General features: G+C 38.3%; 1 protein-coding gene across 4 annotated transcripts in view; it reads left to right on the top strand.

Moving 5' to 3' along the window:
• The first annotated feature begins 4,145 nt into the window (after positions 1–4,145).
• Positions 4,146–23,298, top strand: part of LOC130221897 (uncharacterized) — a 32,366-nt gene continuing 13,213 nt past the window's right edge. For all 4 annotated transcript variants that reach the window (XM_056454438.1, XM_056454440.1, XM_056454439.1 and 1 more), the window contains exons 1-11: positions 4,146–4,353; positions 4,519–4,624; positions 12,139–12,188; positions 12,383–13,115; positions 13,943–13,992; positions 14,074–14,812; positions 15,311–15,360; positions 15,945–16,692; positions 21,490–21,539; positions 21,871–22,579; positions 23,008–23,057. In XM_056454438.1, the coding sequence (XP_056310413.1) occupies positions 4,540–4,624; positions 12,139–12,188; positions 12,383–13,115; positions 13,943–13,992; positions 14,074–14,812; positions 15,311–15,360; positions 15,945–16,692; positions 21,490–21,539; positions 21,871–22,579; positions 23,008–23,057 (3,264 nt within the window). In that variant the 5' untranslated portion in view covers positions 4,146–4,353; positions 4,519–4,539. The remainder of the gene's footprint in view (positions 4,354–4,518; positions 4,625–12,138; positions 12,189–12,382; positions 13,116–13,942; positions 13,993–14,073; positions 14,813–15,310; positions 15,361–15,944; positions 16,693–21,489; positions 21,540–21,870; positions 22,580–23,007; positions 23,058–23,298) is intronic.

The raw sequence follows: 23,298 nt of genomic DNA, 5'->3' as shown, positions 1-23,298 counted from the left end.
TTTTCAAAAGAAAAATGGAGATCAGATTCCTTGAAGGAATAGCTCACTCACTCATTTTCCTTCGGATTATGATGGAGTTCGATGTACTGCATGAGCCTGCCCGACTGTCACTGAATGGCAAATGAAAACGTCCCTTACCTCAAAACTCCGCATTATCAGAAAAAGAAAACATATTGTAACTACAGTCGGAAGTGTAGTGTGCATTCATAACGTGTTTTTTTTGCCCAGCGACGCTACTTTGAGTCCGATTTTTAAGTAAACGGCAACTCCATTTCACGAAAGACGAAGGTTAAACAAATTACTGTTCTTTTCACATGGATGCTATGACAAGATAGAAAAAGAGATGATCAAGACCTTGAGTATGGTGAGTATGAATGAATGACAGAGACACTCAGACACTCCTTTTTTTCGCACAGTAGGCCTACTTTGTGTTTTATTTGCTAATGTAAGCTGTTTTTTAAAGATAAATATAATGTATAAAACTAAACATTATTTATATTACTTTATACTATATGTCTGAGAAGCTTTTATATAAACGGACATCGCACAGCTATCGCTGTTTCTCATTGTTTTGATCTGTTCTACTTGCAGTACACCGAAATATTTGAATTGATAATATTTTTATTTCATTTTGCACATAGCATATGATAGCAAGGGGAATATGTTTTATTCACTTTATTTGAATGTTTACACGCAAAAAACTTTGTTATCAGAATGTTTTGCACTGTAGATTTTACATTAGCCACATTATCTGAATCTAACAAGCTTAGTTTGCAATGTTTACATTAAATCTAAGTCTTACATGACAGAAATGAGAACAGATTGTTAGGATTTTATTCATGTCAGTTTTAAGGTTATTGGCTTAATGCACTTGACAGATTTCATTCATTCATTTTTCTTCGGCTTAGTCCCTGATTTATCAGGGGTCGCCACAGTGGAATAAACCCCCACTTACTTGACAGATTTATATATTTTTAACTTTAGGTGTTTGTGTAATGTGTTTTATGTTTGGTAAAATAATTTCTAATTGCATCTTTAGTCATTTTCAACTAACTACACTGTCTTGTCTCAATAGGTAGATTTAGAGGTTTTTGCAAAAAAAGCACAAGTGGATTTAGCTGGTTTTGAGGCAAAAGAAAATTTACCTTATGTACTTCTCTTGCCTTGGGGAGAATTGGAAATTTGAGATATGTCGTTCTAAAATGGCAAGATTGGATAATAATTTGTCTCAAATGTTTATTAGTGCAAAGCTTATTATCGATTTCGATCTCACCAATATTTAATAGGGGACGATTGGAGTAATATTCGAATAAGATACGCAGCTTTTGATTAACATTTTTATACCTGAGGGTATTGCATTATTAACAGTGAACAACTGCTTTGGATGACAAGCATATGATAAGTATTATAATCTAGAATATTGCCCCTGCCATCCATTATGTCTGTTATACTGACCAAATATTTTCCTTTAACCATTGCTCATTCCTCATTTGTTCCTATGTAGAATAGGCTTGTTATTCCAGATAGGGGTAAACAACAAGACTTGTTGGTGGAATGCTGAAAGCTTCACTGGGAGTTTGGGCAAGTCAAGTCACATCTGAGAAGAAATCAGATGCCTCCCAGTTTATTAAACAAGGCATGAGGAACTGTACCAGAAACTCTCAGTATTACTCAAAAACCTTTGAAGCCATTTAAGTTTTAACATAGTATTCATACTTTCAAATTCAATAATATTCAGACTTCTTTCTTCGTAGGATTTATAATGAGTTTTGTGTCTCTAAATAAAGTCATACATTTTTTGGTTACTTGGTTTTATGATTGCTGAAGAGGGAGCTAACACTTGAGGCGGATGAATCAATATTGATATTGAACTTTGGATGAAAGTATTCGTCTAAAAGTTGAAATATCTCTCTGTGGGCAGCAATTCAGGATAGCCTACTATTGGCTTTATGTACTTTTTTCCTTGAAATCCTTGGAAATTAAAAGAGCCACATAGTTCACAGGTTCTTTCACCGGGATGTTATACAGGGATAGATCTTGATTGGGGTGTAGAGCTAAGAGTTCACGTTTGCTTATATTTAATTGGAGGCCAGGTGCTTTACAGAAAGAATCGATTAAAGAAATAGCAGGAGGAATTTTGTAAAAATAGCGTGATGTCATCTGCTAGCTGACTAAATCCTAATGTTTTTCCAAAATTGTTGAATTTCTTCACAGAATTATCATATTTAACCCGTGTGGCTAACATGTCTACCGCTAGCATAAATAACAAAGGTGACACAGGTCTTCGCTGACGTCCAGCGCTCTCCAGCTTCTGGCTCCTAGAATGCAGCTCTGCACAAGATGCTTGGCCAGAGGAGAAATGGTCGTGCCCAACTGAGCCTAGTTTCTCTCGAGGTTTTTATATTTTACTTTCGCCAATTGGTAATGTTTTTTCCTTGCCGCTGTCACCACTGGCTTGCATGGTTCGGGACTTGTGGAGCTGAGCATCAATGGATTTGCTCTTCAGTGTTTGGACTCTCAGCAGTGAATATTAAACCACACTGAACTGAACTGAACTGAACGTAATCTCTGAAAACTGGACTGACACAGTTTTAATGCACTATATTCTTCTATGTGAAGCTGCTTTGACACAATCTACATTGTAAAAGTGCTATGGAAGTAAAGATGAAATGAATTGAACAAAGGGCATCCCTGCCTTTTTCCATGGCCAATCAAAAATCTATGTGTAGTGCAAGAAGGGAGACATCCCTACTGAAAAAAACAGCTTAAACTAGCCTAAGTTGGCTGGTTATAGCTGGTTGACCTGCCTGGTTTTAGATGGGTTTTGGATACTTCCAGGCTGGTTTCCAGCCATTTCCAGCCTGGTCTTAGCTGGTCAGGCTGGAAAATGACCAGCTAAAACCAGCTTGACCAGCCTGGTTTAAGCTAAACATAGCTGGTTCTGGCTAGGCTGGTCATCTCCCAGCCTGACCAGCTAAGACCAGGCTGGAAATCAGCCAGCCTGGAAGTGGCCAAAACCCCTCTAAAACCAGCCTGGTTGACCAGCTAAAACCAGCCAACCAGCCTAGGCTGGTTTAAGTTGTTTTTTCAGTAGGGATACTGAGCTATTTTCACAAATAATTGTTATAATATTAACAAACTTATCACCAAAGCCAAAGAATTCTAAGGACTTAAAAATAAAAGTGTTGTCTGTCATGTCAGAGGCTTTCTTAAAGTCTAAAAATAGGACAAAACCATCATCCTCTATCAAGTCACTGTACTCAAGTCCATCACCAACCTTATATTATTGTGAATAGACCTACCTTTCATAAAGCCTGATTGGGATTCGTTAATTAAATTATGATTTTTTTAAACCTATTAACATATGTGTGTGTAAAAGATTTAAGCATTATTGAGTAAAGTGATTGGGCGAAAACAATCAATTCAATCAATTGGAAGTGTTGGACTTTAAAGTGTTGGAATTGGAAGTGTTGGAATTAGTGTGATTAAACCCTGGTTCGTAGTTGGACCTAAAGATCCATCTTCAGTGGATCATCTTCCTGAAGAATTACATCTGTTGTTTTTTTGTTTATTTATTTATTTTTATTTATTTATTTATTTATTTTTGCTATGTGACGTCATAAAGCTGCACCGCGTCCCTACTAGAAGAGATACAGCTGCGGACGGAAGTTAAGTTAAATTATTATTTATATTATTTATTAAACTACACATTAAGTTGTACTTTATTAACGTGTCACAAAAATAAATGTATAATAATGTGAATATCCGCGGCTGTATCCCATCTAGACTTTAGTGTGAACACCAGCTCATATTTTGTATGTTTATATCACATAAGATACATCTGCACTTTTCCTAAAGGTCAGGATTTGTTGTTCAAGGTGGTTGGAAATGCTATCTATCTATCTATCTATCTATCTATCTATCTATCTATCTATCTATCTATCTATCTATCTATCTATCTATCTATCTATCTATCTATCTATCTATCTATCTATCTATCTATCTATCTATCTATCTATCTATCTATCTATCTATCTATCTATCTATCTATCTATCTATCTATCTATCTATCATCTCTCCTCATCCCGCTTCTCTCTCGTTTTTTCACGCATGAACAGGACTTTTATTATGGTTTGCTGATGTGACGTCACATATTTGCGCCGCGTCTGTGTTTCGGCCAAAGGTTTGTGTTTTCGGAGCGTATAATTCGGTTAAAATCGCTCAGTAATCGCCAGTTTATCGTCGATAATTCACCAAAAACACAAATTCAGTGCATGTAGGCAAAAAGGAGAGAAACTGAACCTCCAGAAACTCCGAGTTAATTCCTGCTTTGCAAACTCAACAAAACCACAGGTCAGAAGCCACGAAGCCGCCTTTAAACACACCGCAGACGTGGTGTGGAAAGTTAAATGCATCATACGCAGTATATAACCATCTAATACTTGTAATGTTAAGCAATTACGACTTAGATTCGGATCTAGTTTGCATTTATTCATCATTCTCCTCTTGAACACACAGAGAAGCTCCACAGTATTAAAGATGGCGTTTATTAAAGAGGAGTGTGAGGACATCAGGATTGCAGATGTTTTCACGCTGGTAAAAGAAGAGCCTGAGGATCCAATAGGTTGGTTTTCATCCTCATCTCAGTCTTGTCTCTCTATTCTCCTACTCCATGTCTCACTTATGGTATATTTACACACATGGTTCACCTGTAATCAAAATTAAATGATATAATATTCATGTTTAAATCATATTTAAATAACAATGCTGAGTAAAACTACCAAAGACTAATAAGAATTAGACAATTTATGTATCAGTCAGCTAACTTACGTTATACTATGAGTTTTTAACTTAAAGACATGTAACTTTAATTCATTTGAGTCTGAGACTTAAATGGTGGTTTCATTTATAATAATAGAAGTAGTAGTGATAATTATAACTTTAAATAATACCTATATGCAATTCCAGTGTTTTGGATGAGAGATTTGCAGTAAATACTTGAAACATAAATTCAGAGAATGTATATGTTAACAGGAGATTAAAACATCTGATTATATTTTCCAAAACAACTCAGCACAGCGTTAAGGCATCAAGAAAAGATCAATCTGTAAGTGTGTTTAATATTTTAATTGAGGGAAATTAGCATGAACGCATGGAAGTTTGCGGTATTCAACATATTTTGTAGAAATTCTATGATTTTAAACTGCACAACCCAAAATAAATAACACTAATTAAAAAGATTTTAGGAGAAAAACTATTTATTTTACATTTCTGACGATGTCACACACATTATGGATGACATCTGTTTGTTAGAGTTATGACGTATGACGTGAGATTAGTAGTTGTTTGACTTTGGTGAATGAAATCAATTTGTGTTGTGATTGTCTGTAAAATGCTAAAAACTCTACACAAATAACTAAAGATGGAGGTAAAAACTTTTTATTTTACCTTTTTTTAATGGTAAGGATGACATTAGCATGGAATCACTCCTATTTTTAATCAGTTTGTGTGCTTAAGTCACTTTTATTTGAGCATTTATACAACACAGATAGTTTCAAAGCAGCTTTACATGCAGAAATCTGGGAAATATTAATAATTAGAGGTAAATGAGGTTTACTCACCCACCAGACAGCGCATACATTGCAATGCACACTACAACATGATCAAAACACGTTATTGATAATGTAAATGCATGCGTAATCAATTTATGCTTGGAAATGTTCTCATTTATAGATCTTTTTACCTGTTCCAAATGATCTGTCAATGTATCCAAGCCACACATCTCTCTCTGCATGTTGTTAATTGCTTATCAGAGTTACAAATGAATCTCTTTGTCATGTCAGTGGTGTTTTCAGTTACATTTATTAAGGTGCAGCAGGTGGTTAAAACGTGAGATGCATAGAAGATAAGTTAGTAAATAAGCATTTTGTATGATTGATGATGTAAAACAATGAGTTTATTCAAATGTTTTACTAGTGATGGGAAGTTCAGATCTTTTCCATGAACCAGATCTTTCGTACAGTTCATTTCAATGAACTGGTTCAGAAAATCAGGTCACCGGTCCTTTTACACTTCAATGTAATGATGTCATCCATGATAATGTAAACATAATCCTCCCATGTTAGGACTCAACATATCAAAAATATTAGAGATGCTCCGATCAGGATTTTTGGCACCGATTACCGATCACTTAAAGCAAAATCGGCTAATACTGATTACAGGGTCTAATCGAAGTGCTTGATTAGCTAATTAGAACAGTTTAGGGCAAAGATGGCCAAACTAGGCCCCATGGGCCAACGTTGTCCCATGATAACCTTTGATTTGGCCATCTCCTCTGAGAAGAGAGGCAGAATGTCCAGGGTAATGTCTTTAAAACAAGTTTGGTTTTTGACCCTTCATAAGAAAAAGTTTGGGCACTTGTGGTTTAGATCTTGACGAATACAGCTTTCCAGAAGAACAAAAACATTTAATTATGAAAGAAAACAGATGTAGCTCCAGAAAACTTTAGGCAGAACTGGGGCTTTAGTGCATCAGAGAAATGTCATCATGCCTTTTTATTATATAAACATGTGTGTGTATATATATATATATATATATATATATATATATATATATATATATATATATATATATATATATATATATATATATATATATATATCGTAATTGAGCATTTATTTAATCAAAAACTTTAGGTTAGGTTACAGCTGTACCCCTTTAGAAAAAAAAGTAACAGAGGAATAATACAAAAGTTGCTGTTGTTGTTGTTAATATTACTATTACTACTAGTAAAGGTAGTCTACTACTACATTTCGTAGAGTGTGCTGTTCAATTCAGCTCCGTGATTGAATTCTGCACAGACAAACCATCTCATCAGAACCAAAAGAAGTCATGACACCTCCGTTCACTGTACTTTGAGCGCTGCTTGCTTTACAATTTGAATATGTTTGGGTTTTTATGTTGCTAATGGCTCGTTTCCACTGACTGGTACGGTACGGTTCGGTTTGGTACGGGTCACCTTTATCAGGCTTGCGTTTCCACTAACAAGGGTACCCTTTTGGTGGGCGTGGTGCATGACAGAAAGTTTCAGTCGACGCCATTCTAGCTCAAGGAAATGTCTACAATAAAGCTGTACGGGTCACTCACATATCATATGAGCAGCACTTCTCACAACACAGATGCTTCATACACATAAATACTTGTGTAGAAATGTTTATTACTAACTTTACTATGAACATGAGTTGATTATAACTGCAGATCAATGACAGTGCGAAATAGCCTACTGTAACGTCTGTAATTATATTAAATAACTAAATAAATGAACATATATAAACACATACAGCCCCTTACAGTCTCCGATATGTTCCCAACTACAGAAGAACTACATAAAGCAGACATTTCGCCCGTATTTAATGTGCTCCTTTTTTTCCGGCTTCTCCTTTGTTTCTTCACGCTTCACTCTCGCGTTTGTCAGTGTCTGACAGGATCAGGTTTCAAAAGCACATCAATAATCAAGCGCAGGTTATTATCATCAGCTCAAGAAGTTTGTTATTTCAGATATAATGTTAGACGCGCGGCGAGCGCTAGCAAGAAAGCGAAACCGCTCGCGCCTCAGACTGGCTCGTAAAAAACTACGGGGCACAGGGTAAATCTGCTCTTCTTCTTGGATTTGTGGCTGTCCATCAAGATGATGACATGGTTTGTTTGAGCCCAGATCGACCATGGCTCGTTATTATATGTACTTATAATTCCGCTAAAATCTCTCGCTGTGTATTTCAAACATGGCAGGTTTTTTGTTTTCATTCTGGCTTGTTGCGTAAGCGAATGACGTATCCCTGTAAACCAATAGCGTTCAGCTGTGCGTGTTGCTCCGCCTTTTGGTACCCTTTCTCGTGTTTGGTACCCTTTCGAAAGGGTGCCGAAAAAGTGGTACGGTTCGGTTCGGTACGCTTTTTGACAGTGGAAACTGCCATAAAAGCGTACCAAACCAAACCGAACCGTACCGTACCACTCAGTGGAAACGGGCCATAAGAGGAACATCTGCCTTTTACACAATGTAAAGTGTAAAGACATGATACTGCGTCTTTAAAATGCTGTATGAGTGTAGCTTACACCACAGCTCACTATGGCTCTGGGCCACGTGCACTGTCGCTTAGCAACCACAACACGTTAAAGTTGGCAAGTGAATTGAACTTAGTAAAAGAAGCGGCGCTCATCATGTTTTCAACACCGTTTTGGATGAAATATGTGAACGGCTCTAATGGCGTGGCGCGAGCTCAAACTATTATATAAAAACACACATCTTCAGCGTGACATGGCGCTGCCTGTTGAGTACCACTGCTTATGGACGGTGTGATGGGATGGCAGCTGTTGTGTGAGCTCTTTAAATGGGGAAATCATATTTTCCACTAATATCCACAGGGCACTGGCTACCGGTGAGCATCCGGGACAACTCATAGTCAGCACAGAGGACACGTTTAACACCCTGTTCTTGCACCATGTAAAGTGTCGTGAGTTGTGCATCATCTGATCGGCCCTTCTGGATATAGGCCTTCATGGAGACCGCCGATCATCAGCATTCATAATTTCAGTCAGTTTAAGCATCACCATGATCTGAAAAGTTCCTTACAATTTAATTTTGCAACCTAAATGAAGCATGACTCGCTTATTTACATACCTTTATGATTTTTTTTTTTGCCAGATCCTCTCATTTAAGCTCTCGGTTTATCCTCACGGCAGTCTAATCAGATGTCTAAGTTTGGTTCAGTCACAGTCAGTAGGCTGTCATGTAGTGTTTGTGTTTGGTTCAGAACCTGCTGAATCACTCAGGCGAAGAATTATCCGTTTATCTGTTTCGCATTTGCTTTTACAATTACTGCTGTTCCATGTTCTCTTTCAAACTTGTATTGAGATATTAAGAACCGCTTCAACTATAAGGTTTGTTTCATTCCCTTGATGTGTGTGCATGACAGTATGCAAGTCTAACGTCTATTCATGTGTATTTTGAGTTACTTCATTTTTAATGATTGAATGAAGGGGGAACGTCTTGGCTTAAGCTTGTTTGTTTTGTTTTTTTTAATCAAATTTTTTAGTGTTGTAAAATTTTTAGTAACTTTTATTTTTAGACAAAATCTCTCAAAACATTTATGTAATTATTATTGTAAATTACGACATTTAATACAAAATATATTATAACTTTAAAGTATAGTTAACTTTAGATAAAGACCACACTGTTATAACAACCAGCTCTTTACAAACATCTCTCACATTGTCTATAAAATTAATTTTATAATTTTGATCCAAATATTAGCGAATATGTTTGTGTGTGAATTTCTTGCCTTATGAAACTTAAACTTGCGGAAATAATTTAATTGATGCGCAACTCCTGCAATTACACGCCAAATTTCGAGCCTTGCTTTATACAGCTTCGAAGAGCCAGGACAATTTTTAATTACAACTGCGATTGTGTCCGTCTGTGGAATGTGAGATAACGTCTAGGATGCATTTAAGGTGAGTAAATCATGGGTTAATTTTAGTTTTTGTGTGAACTATTCATTTGATTTATATGTCTTGTGAAACGCTTTTGGGAGGGTCTGGGAAAAAAGAAAAAAAACTTAACTAAATACAAGTTTAGAAGGGCTGCCTGAAAACTTGAATGGTACGATGTTATCAATAATTCCCATCTAAAAAAATACCTTTTCTTTACTTCATAAGTCTGTGACTATTTTCTTTTGCATATTGGAGTCACACGTACCTAATGTCGGGAATATAATATCTTGCCGGTGAACGTCCTGTCAGCTAACAGTATGCAGACGTGTGGCCAGTGATGGATGGAGGAAGCTCATGAAAGTTATTTTCTTAATTATGAAGTTTTCACCTTACAAAAGTGATATTAATTCGTAGAAATGTGTAAGCTTGCTGAGTATATATGACTATGTTAGTGGGAACCATTTTATACACACACACACTTAAGTATTTGTTACACAAGTTGGGAGTGGACGATTTTGTAGTTTTTAGTTGACCTAAACTGCATGTCTTAAGACTGTGTAGGACACTGAAGTACCACACAGAAAGACTTTCTTTTCTTGCCGGGTCAGACAACAGGTCAAACCACTGAGCTGCCCTTAAAGCATAGAAATATTACTTGCATATTAAAGTTAAACACTGTAAAAAAGAGATAAATATGCTTTTAAAATACCTGAGTGGAAATGAAGATAGCCCGACCCTCCTTTTAAATAAGTGTACCAAATTGTTAAAGTATAGCAAATTAAGCCCCATTTAGATTACCTGATTTTTTTTGTCCCCAGAGCGTCCTGGGTGTTTGTAAATGTCAGGTTAGCATCAGGATGTGAAATTCAATAGTTTCTTCTTGTGTGGTCTTTCATAGTACATGACAAACAATGTCATGTCGCTTCAGGTTTTTTGTTCAACACAAAATCTAGCATGTTCAATTGTTTGCATAATTTCTGTCAAATGCAGTTATGTTGACGATTAGGAGCACAGAATCTCTTTCCTACACCACTTTTAAAATGGCAACTTTTTTTTAAGGTAACTGATTTTCATTTGTTTTTCTTCTGTTTTAGTTCAGAAAACACAAACTCTAGACTAGGGGTGTAGAGGTCTGCATGGGACATTTTTTTTTAAAGTCCTGCTCCCGCAAGGTTTTATTCCACACCTGACCAATCATGCTGTATATTCAGCTTTTGTTCACTCACTGCATGCTTAGAATAAATTTCTACCCGAACTTTGCTGCTAAATTTAAATCTGGTTTTCAAAATCTCACATTTATGGGTACTACAAAAAAAAGAAAGAGATAACAGATAAAACTTTATAGAATGTGCAAGGATTGTTTGCCCCGTTGTGATGAGACATGAGTTCTGCCTAAACCTGAGGTTCCAGTCTTGTGACTGCTAAAGGGTAAAACTTTGAGGTATTATAACATCGCACAAAGAGTATTTTGTTTTCCATTATCATTTATCACGCATGAAAAAGACTACCATACATCAGACTTGCCTGAAGTGGGTTACCTAACAGTAAACTGACCATTATCTTATGCCAGCTAAAGGACAGCGCATCTTCACTTTTCTCTCCCATGTTGCCAAAACCCACTCTGAGGACCTTTATGCAGATGTTACTTGCACGGGGCGAAAAAAAAACAAACACGTGCAGTAAGCACTGGCTGTACCGGTGCTCAACAGATATGCTGTTCCGAAGTTACGCTGGGACTAGGGAACGCTATATTGTTAGCCCGCCCGCTCACATTCAAATTACACCAGAGTTACCGACCGCTTCCGTGTTTTATTCAGAAATGTATTCCCTTGCTGCAAGAAATCTGGTCATCTCCCACGGATCTTATGGTACAACCGCAGGAATGCAGACCTCTAGAGCGTTTCTGGAGACCGACTCTCTTGCAGAGTTTAGCTCCAACCCTGAAACCCAACTAAACTAACTACGTAGGATCTGAAGGACCACTTGGTAATTAAAGACAGATGTGTTTGATCAAGGTTGCAGCTGAACTCTGCAGGAAGGTAGATCTCCAGGAGCACTCCACCTCTAGCCAGTTACAGTGACATATGTAATGTATGCTACTTCTTGATGACAGAATCTAGCCTGGCATATTTGGTACCCACAACACATCAAGAGTTTATCTAGACCAGGGTAGCCCAAACTGTTCTGGAGGGCCGGTGTCCTGCAGAGTGTAGCTCCAACTTGCTTCAACACACCAGCCAGGATGATTCTAGTAAATTTAGTAAGCTTGATTAGATTTGTTAGGTGTGTTTGATTAGGGTTGGAGCTAAACTCTCCAGGACAGACTTTGGGCATCCCTGATCTAGACAAAATAAGATAATCTGACAGATTGACTCCTAACCAGTGTTGTAACTGACAATTAAAATGATGTAATCGAAACGGGGCTTAAAATAGAGACAATTCAACTTCACAGAATGTGTTTGTAGTTTGTTCACGTTTAATATTTTATACACACACAATGCTGTGTATCTGCCAGTGTGTGTCTGTGCAGTCTGTGTGGTGTTAAATTCCCAAATTTCTAGTTAGCTTTAGTTTAGTTCCCTAATTTCCTATTCGTTTCATAAAGCTAAAATACACTAATGTTTCTGTTTTGTGTAATTTCTTTTAAAGGTTGCTCTTCTGTGTGGCATTCATGCAGTTTTCTCAAAAACAGCGTGACTGTAAGTAACTTTTAATGCATTAATATTTCAACAAATTACTTCTGTGGAGTTAATGAACCTCATGAGTATTTGAAACTAACAGGACAGATTAGACCTACATGATAAATTTGTGTTTTTAGTCATCCTTGTTCTCAGTCTGATACTAATAATTAAAGATTACGCTAATACTGCTGCCTACAATTAATCTTTTACAGGATTTACTTGAAAGTTGGGCAGATGAATTTTCGTCAGGTGAAGAGTTTGCCCCTGAATCACAGTCTGACTCAAAAACAGAACAGGATTTAGAAAGGTCTTTCAGCAACACTACAGAGAACTCTCTGGAGCCTTGCATGACCACTGAGAAGTCGTCCTCTAGCCTGATCGTCACAGGAGATTCAATCATTCACAATCTGTGCTCTTCACCTGACTTAAGCCCCAGCAGCATCACTGAAGCAGAGGATGAGAACACAACAAGTAAAAGAGAAGAGAGACATACATCCATTCCAGAGGATACAGCGAGTGATTCAGTCTTGTCTTCAAAAGGCATCACCACTAGAGGTGGTGAAAATTTCTGTTTTGTTTGTGGAAAGCCACAAATCAAAATAGCTCGACATTTTAAAGTGCATAAGCGTGAAGACGCAGAAATTGCACGAGCACTCAGTTTACCAGCTCACTCCAAGAAAAGAAAGGAATTGCTGCAGATGTTGCGAAACAAAGGCAACTTTATGCACAACAATGACGTCCTGAAGAAAGGATCGGGTGCCCTGAAAGTTAAACGCCGTTCTTTAAAACAAGCCTCCAACAAGTATACGTACTGTGTTTATTGCCGGGGGATGTTTGTTCGCCAGGTACTCAAGAGGCACATGAAAAATTGCTTAGCCAAAAGAGACCATCAGGAAGCACTGGGAGCACTGGGTCTTGCTGAAGTGGCCAAGGCTGCAATTCCAGGTACTGTATCAGTTAGATTAAAGCTTCTCAGAGGTATTGAAGATAATGAAGTGTGGTTTTATATAACTCATGCAGGGTTTTTGTGGGTTCTAAAAGGTCTTGAATAATCTTTCCTTAAACAAGTCTTAAATCAAAGCAGCAAGTCTTAAATTCCTATAAGTATGGGAATTGATCCTTGTGTTTCAATGTAAGGTAATTTTTGCAGTGAGGATCATCATTGGCACCGTCAGTGTTCACCACACTGGAGAATGAGCTTTATTACTGCTGTATGCAGGATGCCATTATGGCAAATGTTGACCACTATCATAGAGGTATATAGATATTTAATGGGTATGACCAGAGGGTAAAAGTGATTTCTCCAATTAAGTGGTTGAATCGGAGATATTAAAGCCTTAACATTATTAAAAAAAAAACCTAATTTAAAGACAATTTCGATAAATCTTTTGTGTTTTTACTTTGATATTTTGCTTGGAGTTCAAATCTTTATTGCTCCTTAGACATCATTTGTAGTTCTCAACATATTGCGGTTGTTTTCCCTCCATTTGTTTTTTCATTTAAAATTTCTTTAGTTGATATTTAAAGAAAGTCTTAAATTTCCCTTGATAAATCTTGCTAAACTCTGTCATGTCCCTAATTGTTTTCCCAATTTGGAAAGATTTAAATTAAATTACATTCCTTAAATATCACCTAAAATAGTCTTTGACCATTCCAACACCCCCCACCCCCCTCCACTGCTTATCGGAGTCACATGTAACTTTTGTGGGGATAAAATATCTTGCAGCTGTTTTCTTTCTGCTTTTGTGTAATTGTTTTATTTTTCCTTTTAGCGTGCTCTTCTGTGTCTGATTCACAAAGTTTCCAGAGTAAGAGTGTGCCTGTAAGTAACCTTTTTACACATCATTCTGCATATATACTAAAGATTAAACCAATAATGCTGTATACGATAAATTTTCTACAGGATTTACCTGAAAGCTGGGTCAAAGATTTGTTGTCAGGTAACGAGTTTGTCCCTGAATCACAGTCTGGCTTGAACTCAAAAACTGAACTGGATTTAGAAAGGTCTATCAGCAACACTACAGAGAACTCTCTGGAGCCTTGCATAACCACTGAGAAGAAGTCTTCTAGCCTGAACGTCACAGGAGATGTACTTATTTACAATCTGTCCTCTTCACCTGATTTAAGCCCCAGCACCATCACTGAAGCAGAGGACGAGAACACCACAAATAAAAGAGAAGAGAGAAATACATCCATCCCAGAGGATACAGCGAGTGATTCAGTCTCGTCTTCAAAGGGCATCACCACTAGAGGTGGTGAAAATTTCTGTTTTGTTTGTGGAAAGCCACAAATCAAAATAGCTCGACATTTTAAAGTGCATAAGCGTGAAGATGCTGAAATTGCACGAGCACTCAGTTTACCAGCTCACTCCAAGAAAAGAAAGGAATTGCTGCAGATGTTGCGAAACAAAGGCAACTTCATGCACAACAATGATGTCCTGAAGAAAGGATCAGGTGCCCTGAAAGTTAAACGCCGGTCTTTAAAACAAGCCTCCAACAAGTATACGTACTGTGTTTATTGCCGGGGGATGTTTATTCACCAGGAACTCAAGAGGCACATGAAAAATTGCTCAGCCAAAAGACACCATCAGGAAGCACTGGGAGCACTGGGTCTTGCGGAAGTGGCCAAGGCTGCAATTCCAGGTACTGTATCAGTTAGATTAAAACTTCTTGAAAGTATAAAAGAGGCATTCAAGTTTTAACATACTTTGTAACTTAATACAAAAGCAAGTTAGATCTTATATTTACTTTGATGTCTTGCTAGGAATTTAAATCTTTGTGCTCCCTAGACAGTTATATGTAGTTCTCAACATATTGGTGTTGCTTTTCCTCTATATTTGCCTTCATTTTTCTGTATTTGGTCTTTAAAAGGTCTTTAAAGAAAGCCTTAAATTCTTCCTTATAAATCCTTCAGAAAATCTGTCATCCCCTTAATATTTTGCCCAATTTGTAATGTGCAAAATTAAAAAGATTTGTCTTAAATCAACACTGTTCCTTTTAAACTGCTTATTTCTTAAATATCACTAGTCTTTGACCATTCCCCCCACTGGTTATCAGAGTCACGTGTGACTTTTGTATAGGATTACATCTTTCAGTTTTCCTATTTTTGATTTGTCTAATTCATTTCATTTTTCCTTTTAGTGTGCTCTTCTATGTGTGATCCACTGAGTTTCCAGAGTAAGAGTGTGCCTGTAAGTAACATTTTACACATTCTTCTTTAAAGGACTTCTGTGGAGTAAATGTTTAAATATGTTAAAATTAACAGAAAAGATTATACCTACATGAGAGATTGGTGTCTTTAAGACTACAGTATAAATGCGAACAGGAAATAGCTGAAATATTAGAACAGAAATTCCTGGCTTAGTCCCTTTATTAATCCCAGCATGTGTTTTACGCAGCGGATGCCCTTCCAGCTGCAACCCATAATTGGGAAACATCCATACACACTTATTCACACTCATACACTATGGACAAATTAGCTTACCCAATTCACCTATACCACTTGTCTTTGGACTTGTGGGAAACAGGAGCATTTACAGGAGACCCACGCCAACATAGGAAGAACATGCAAACTCCACACAGAAATGCCAACTGACTCATCTGGGGCTCAACCAGCAACCATCTTGCTGTGAGGCGATCGTGCTACCCACTGTGCCACAGTGATGCTTAAAACAGAAATGCTAAACTATATTTTAGAAATGTCACACCTGTTCTCAGTCTATTACAAAAAATAAATGTTAAACTAATAGTGCTGTCTACAATATATTTTCTACAGGATTTACCTGAAAGCCTGGACAAAGAATTGTCGCCAGGTAACGAGTTCGTCCCTCAATCACAATCTGGCTTGAACTCAAAAACAGAACTGACTTTAGAAAGAACTATCAGCAACATTACAGAGAACTCTCTGGAGCCTTGCATGACCACTGAGAAGAAGTCTTCTTGCCTGGACATCACAGCAGAAGATTCACTCATTCACAATCTCTCCTCTTCACCTGACTTAAGCCCCAGCAGCATCACTGAAGCAGAGGATGAAAACACAACAAGCAAAAGAGAAGAGAGAAATGCATCCATACCAGAGGATACAGCGAGTGATTCAGTCTTGTCTTCAAAGGGCATCACCACTGTGTCCGGAGGTGGTGAAAATTACTGTTTTGTTTGTGGAAAACCACAAATCAAAATTGGTAGACATTTTAAAGTGCATAAGCATGAAGATGCCGAAATTGCACGAGCACTCAGTTTACCAGCTCACTCCAAGAAAAGAAAGGAATTGCTGCAGATGTTGCGAAACAAAGGCAACTTTATGCACAACAATGATGTCCTGAAAAAAGGAACGGGTGCCCTGAAAGTTAAACGCCATTCTGTAAATCAAGCCTCCAACAAGTATACGTACTGTGTTTATTGCCGGGGGATGTTTGTTCGCCAGGAACTCAAGAGGCACATGAAAAATTGCTCAGCTAAAAGAGACCATCAGGAAGCACTGGGAGCATGGGGTCTTGCTGAAGTGGCCAAGGCTGCAATTCCAGGTACTGTATCAGATAATGTATTAAAGTCTTCATAAGTATGATGATGATGAAGTTTAACATAACCCATGTCCTAAGCAAATTGCCCAACTGTACACAGTATCACAGTATCACAAATTCATGACCGTTTTCCAGCTGCATATCTGAATCACAAGAAACTTTTGTTGTAATATCTTGCAGTTGAAAATCCAGTTAGCGAGCAGTACACAGACTTTTGGCCAGTGATGTATAGAGAAAAATTATTTAAAAATTTCTCTTTGTAAGTTATATTTTAGGGCATAAAATTAAGGATGCACCAAAATTGAACTTCTGGGTTGAAAATCAGATTTACTAGTGTAGATGCAGTTCTGAGTTCTAGATGACTGCTAGAGGCAGCGCTTCACACTAAATATCAACCCATCACAGAAGCACAGGTCGAGTTTAATACAAACAAGTTCCTCATGGCCAGGAAGATTTGGTGTTTAACCCTGTAACGTTCTAAAAACTGTCCCTATGGAATCTTCTTGCACTGACTCCTAGAACTGCATTTACATTCATAAATATTGTTCTGTTTTGTTCTTCCTGACCACTAGAGGCAATGCTTCACACTGGATGATTTGTAGCCACAAGGTAACAAGGAGAGGTCCTGTTTACCTCTAGAAGGGCAGGTGTTTCAAAAGTGTCTGATGCAGCCAGATTAAACCTGTCGTATTGAAAAAAGGTATTCATTGAAAACCAGGAAGCAGTCACACAAGGGGAACACCCTTTACCGCTGACCAAGAAGTCAAGATGCCTCTTGTGGAATGACACCTTACTCCTGATAGCAATGAGGATCCACTTGACTCATAAGCATGGGCGAGAACCTCAACCACCCAATGTGAAAGTTTTTGTTTCAAAAGGGGCTCTCCCAAAACAGAGAAAAATTGGCTCTGATGTAATTACAGAGAGATGGAGAAGCATCCATCTGGACTACTTGTAGTAACTCGAGTTTATATCAACACCCTTATTGTGTATGACTCTGTAGGAGAATTAGATACCACCCGCTTAATTGGATGATTTTGGGATAAGGCCAAGAGAGTCTTTGGCTTGGTTTGGACACAGCATGACTTCTGAACTATCTGCATTCCAACAAAAGTAGAATGCATTAACACATAACTTATGTAGCTCACCCACTTGTGTAGCTGAATGGCTAGGAGAAAAGTGGTCATCAATGGGAGCCACTTTGTCACAGAGGTTCAATAGAAGATAGTGTAAAGGAATTTAAGAAAAGACTTAATTGCCAAAAAGGTACCTAAATGATTTGAGGCCATACTTGTTGCACACCTCTTAGAAACGGAGTAACTAGAACAGGAGATCCCAAGGGCTGACCATCTACTCAAATATATGCTGAAGTTTCAGCTTCAAAGACTCTCAAGGTAGAAACTGCCCAATAATTCTTTTAGCAACAATTGCATAAAATGGAACACAGATGCAACAGGACATGCCTCTGTGGCACTTTGTCGAAACTCATATATCCACTACCTTTGTCTTAAGGCTTCACTCCCCTGTTGAGTGTGACGTAACAAGAAATCTGCCATGGTATGTTTCTCCCCTGTTATGTCCATTGCCCTGATGTTCGCTTACTGAGGGAAGACCCAGGTCAACAGATCTTGTCATACTTGTGGAGACTGGCTGAATTTTGTGCCCCGTTGAAGGATGATGTGACACATCATGGATGTATTGTCTGATCTGACAAGAACATGCCTGCCTTCCAGATATAGGGCAAAGTAGTTCAGTGCCAGTAGCACTACTCTATAGCTCAAAGGTGTTGATATTCTCCCCTCTTTGCTGGCAGTCCCATTGCTCTCTTACAGTTCTGTGCTGCCAGACTCTTTCCCAGCAGGAAAGAGAAGCATCCATCTGGACTACTTCTAGTAAGTATGGAATCCTACCCAGAGCAATATGCTTTTTTTAGTAAGTTCTCCATGGTTTCAGTGTGAGAATGTTTGGTGTAACTGATCCTCTTATTCATGTGCCTCCTGGGATATAGGTGAAATATGTGCCTCTAAAAGGGACTGAGTCAGGGGAAGCCCAATGGTACAACTGCTGCGACTGCCAGCATACCCATGAGTTTGAGGAAGTACCAGAATGGTAGCTCTCCTGCCTTTGAAAATGTTGGGGGAGATGTAGAGTACTGTTCACCTGCTGTTCTTATGCTCTTATCGTTAATTGGGTCTAGGACAACCCCATTCTACTTCACAAACTGGGTTGGAATTGGCTGTTTTTTATTCACTTCTAGGCCCAGTCAGACAATGTGGGAAAGCAGTTTTGTAGCCTCTACCACCACCTGCTACTGAGAATGGGAGCAAAGGAGTGGGTTGTCCAGATATGGAAGTATCTAGATGACTTTGACCTACATTAGAGACAGTGCCATGCACTTGGTAAAGACTTGTGTTGATTGAATAAGATTCAATAGAAGCACCCAGAACTGATAAACCTGCTCTTGGAATGCAAAGCAGAGGAATGTTCTGTACTGTGGGGGGATCGGAATATGAAAGTATGCATCTTTTAAGTCTACTCTGGAGAGCCTGTGCTGTTGTCTGACTGACTGGAGAACCTGTCACATGCAGCATGCAAATTGGTAGTACTTTCGAAAATTTGAGGGAACATTGGTTTTTGTAGGTCTTAGCCCGCCATCTTTTTTTTAGAATGAAGTATATTGAATAAAACTCACTGAGCTGTTCTAAACACATCACTGACTTGATCATGTATTTCTGTAACAGTTGTGTTATTTCTTGCGTTAAGGCATTTGTGTTGTTGTGATGTAATACTGTGGACATTCTGACCTCCTCGAAAGTGCGAGGCTGCCCCCAAAACTGCTGTTTGTACTCTTGAGTTAAGGTTGCTACAACCCATGCCTCTGAGGTTGTTGTCTTCCAGTAATTGAGGTGCTGATGTGAAAAAAATTCGATGGTTGGCAGCAGACCTCCAGGTACTGCATCCCTGGCCTTTAGCAATACTGGAAGGTTGCTGGGTAGTTGTTCTGCCCCTTGGGACAAAAAAGGATTGCTGACCCTGTCCCCGAGGCTGCTGGACAGATCTGGCTATTCTATGAGGCTGCTCCAAATCCTAAGGCTGGTTTATACAAAATTCATTGGTCATGTAGAAACCTGAAAACATTGCAATTCATGATCTCTATTTTATTGCCTGTACTACAAGTGAGATGGCGACCCTCTTCTCATGATTGCATATTCCTGTCTAGTCTGATTTTTGTGGACACAGCTTTGTAGTGTCTGTCATTTTTTTGGGCAAAAAAGCTGTCCCGGAACTACAAAAAGGTCCCTCAGAGTTTTCCTACAGGACTCAGACAGGGGTGATTATGCGGGCCTGACTTGTTGCCCTGCTTGTGTAAGCATTTACATAAGCCTACCCAGTTCCCTTGTCATTAAAGCCACTGAGTGTAAAGTAGCATCGCAGAGGTCTTAGAATGTAGTGTCACTCCTGGAAAAATTGCACAGACTGAGACAGCGCCAGCATTAGATGAGAAAAAGAATTGCCAGTGTGACACACACCTGTGTTATATGCTTATATGAGAAGACCGTCTGTAATATGGCACTGAGGCCACAGCCAAATGACATTAGGTCTCAAGACCATAAATGGAGAAATAACAAAAGAGGCAATAATAGCAGACTGTCGAACCAACCCTCTAAAGAAAACAGAAGTTGAGGTAGCTGCTGCTGGGGCTGTATCAAGACCCATGCATGCAAAACTGCTTGCTTCTCTACTTCCTGCTCTAATTAAGAGCCATTTGCAGATCCATGGTCAGTATCATGAGATTCATCATGAGATTTGTGAGATTCTACTTATAGAAAAATTAAAAGGCACTGCAATGTTTGGGTGTTCTGTATTTGTCTGTGGTAATTAATCTACCGTAATGTGTATATTCCATGCAAAATATAAAGCTGGTCGTCAGTTCTTGTCGTGTAACTTGTGGATCGCTCACAGCATTGAAGTTGAGGTGTTTTCAACTGGGTGCATCTGAAAGGCCCAAGGGCATCACTTGCACGTGTCCTTCTCAATATGCGCTGAAAAGCCCTGTAACTCCATAGGACATAATGAACTTGCTCGCAAAAAAAAGGTGCGAAGATGTGAACGGCTGTCATTTATGATCTCCCGCAGTTGACCTTTTTCTTGCACTAACATGATGGACTCGCCTGATTTGTTGACAGTGGGTTGCAAATCCAATCCTTGGCAGTTCGTGGGTCCTTCACTGGGCCTTTTCCCTTTCGCATTTCCCCTTCATCATTTTTCGAAATTAAAGATTGTTCAGACTCAGATAATAAATAAAATGGAAATACCTAATGATTTCTTCTGCGGACTGGTACCAATTGATCCACCAACCGGTGCCGGTCCGCAGCCCAGGTGTTGAGAACCATTGCTGTTGCATTTACATGTGTGAGGTTATAAGGACAGTGTAGCAAGGTATAGGGTTAAATGGGGGATACCTCAAGTCTTCCTACCAGGGAGACTTGATGTGCATCTGAGATGGGATGACATCCAGTGTGAAGCACTGCCTCTGGGTCTGGAAGGATGAAATGGAACAACAATTCTGGATGCTGTGTTTGGAAACCGAAACACTATTATCGTATTACAAAATATAAAGTAATTTTGTTAGATGTTTTCAAATGTAACTCAATAATTGAGTTAATTAAATCTCTTACTGTGTATGTGTGTGTGGTATTAAGTTCCCACATTTTTTACCTTTAGTTTAAGGTTTCCTTATTGCTTATAATTATTTTTAATAGTTTTCTGTTTTTGTGTATTCGTTTTGTTTGTTTTTAGTGTTCTCTGCTGTGTTGGATTCTCACAGTTTCCACAAAAAGAGTGTGATTGTAAGTAACCTTTAACACATTCAATTAATTTATTCAGTCTAGCTGTGAGATTGTGCAGTAGTTATGTTCATGATGGGTTGCGGCTGGAAGTGTTGTCCGAAGTACCAACTTGTAAGAGTCTGTATTGAAATTTAATAATGTGACATTAGCAATATTTCCCGCTGATATTTTGAGTGCTGCCGAGTGTATTCTTGATACTTATGGGAAAGAACTGGAATATTTAAACAAAAATTCTAATCTAGATTTCAGAAATGTAATTACACCTGTTCTCAGTCTATTACTAATAATACAAGTTTAAACTAATAATGCTGCCAACAATTTTTTTTATCAGGATTTAGCTGAAAGCTGTGAACAAGAATTGTCATCGGTTGAAGAGTTTGTCCCTGAATCACAGTCTGGCTTGAACTTAAACACAGATTTGGATTTAGAAAGGTCCCTCGGCAATATTACAGAGAACTTGCCGGAGCCTTGCATGACCAGTGAGAAAAAGGCCTCTAGTCTGAACATAACAGCAGGAGATTCCAGCCCCAGCAGCATCACTGAAGCAGAGGACGAGAACACCACAAATAAAAGAGAAGAGAGAAATACATCCATCCCAGAGGATACAGCGAGTGATTCAGTCTTGTCTTCAAAGGGCATCACCACTAGAGGTGGTGAAAATTTCTGTTTTGTTTGTGGAAAGCCACAAATCAAAATAGCTCGACATTTTAAAGTGCATAAGCGTGAAAATGCTGAAATTGCACGAGCACTCAGTTTACCAGCTCACTCCAAGAAAAGAAAGGAATTGCTGCAGATGTTGCGAAACAAAGGCAACTTTATGCACAACAACGATGTCCTGAAGAAAGGATCGGGTGCCCTGAAAGTTAAACGCCATTCTGTGAAACAAGCCTCCAACAAGTATACGTACTGTATTTATTGCCGGGGAATGTTTATTTGCCAGGAACTCAAAAGGCACATGAAAAAATGCTCAGCCCAAAGAAACCATCAGGAAGCACTGGGAGCACTGGGTCTTGCTGAAGTGGCCAAGGCTGCATTTCCAGGTACTGTATCGGTTAGACTGAAACTTCTTGGAGGTATAAAAGAAGCATTCAAGTTCTAACATACTTTATGTAAACTTAATATAAAGGCTTGTTAGATAATTTTTGTAACATAATATTTTACTAGGAATTTAAATCTTTATGTGCTCCCTAGACAGTTACATAGGGATCACAGCATATTGGTGTTGTTTTTTCTCTATTTTTGCCTTGTTTTTTAAAGAAAGCCTTACATTTTTCCTAATAAGTCCTACAGAAACTCTGTCATGTCATTTAAACTGCTTATTCCTTAAATATTACCAAACAATATCACCAATCTGAGACCATTTCCCCCCGCCGCTTATCAGAATCACATGTGACTTTTGTGGGGATTATATATTATTTTAGGTTTTTTCATTCTGTTTTTGTCTAATTAATTTTATTTTTCCTTTTAGTGTGCTCTTCTGTCTGGGATTCACATAGTTTCCATAGTAACAGTGTGCCAGTAAGTAACTGTTTTTAACACATTATTCTTTTACAAATGACTTCTGTGGAGTAAATGTTTAAAACTGTTTTAACTAACAGAACAGATTAGACCTACATGAGAGATTGGTGTCTTTAAGAGTTAAGTATAAATAGGTAATAACTGAAATATTAAAACCGAAATGCAAAACTATATTTCAGAAATGTAGTTACACCTGTACTCCGTCTATTACAAATAATACATTTTAGATTAATAATGCTGT

The sequence above is a fragment of the Danio aesculapii genome, chromosome 4 (genome assembly GCF_903798145.1).
Source record: "Danio aesculapii chromosome 4, fDanAes4.1, whole genome shotgun sequence".
NCBI classification, from domain to species: domain Eukaryota; kingdom Metazoa; phylum Chordata; class Actinopteri; order Cypriniformes; family Danionidae; genus Danio; species Danio aesculapii.
Note: the sequence above shows the minus strand (reverse complement) of the source record. Positions and strands in the feature narration are given on the sequence as shown.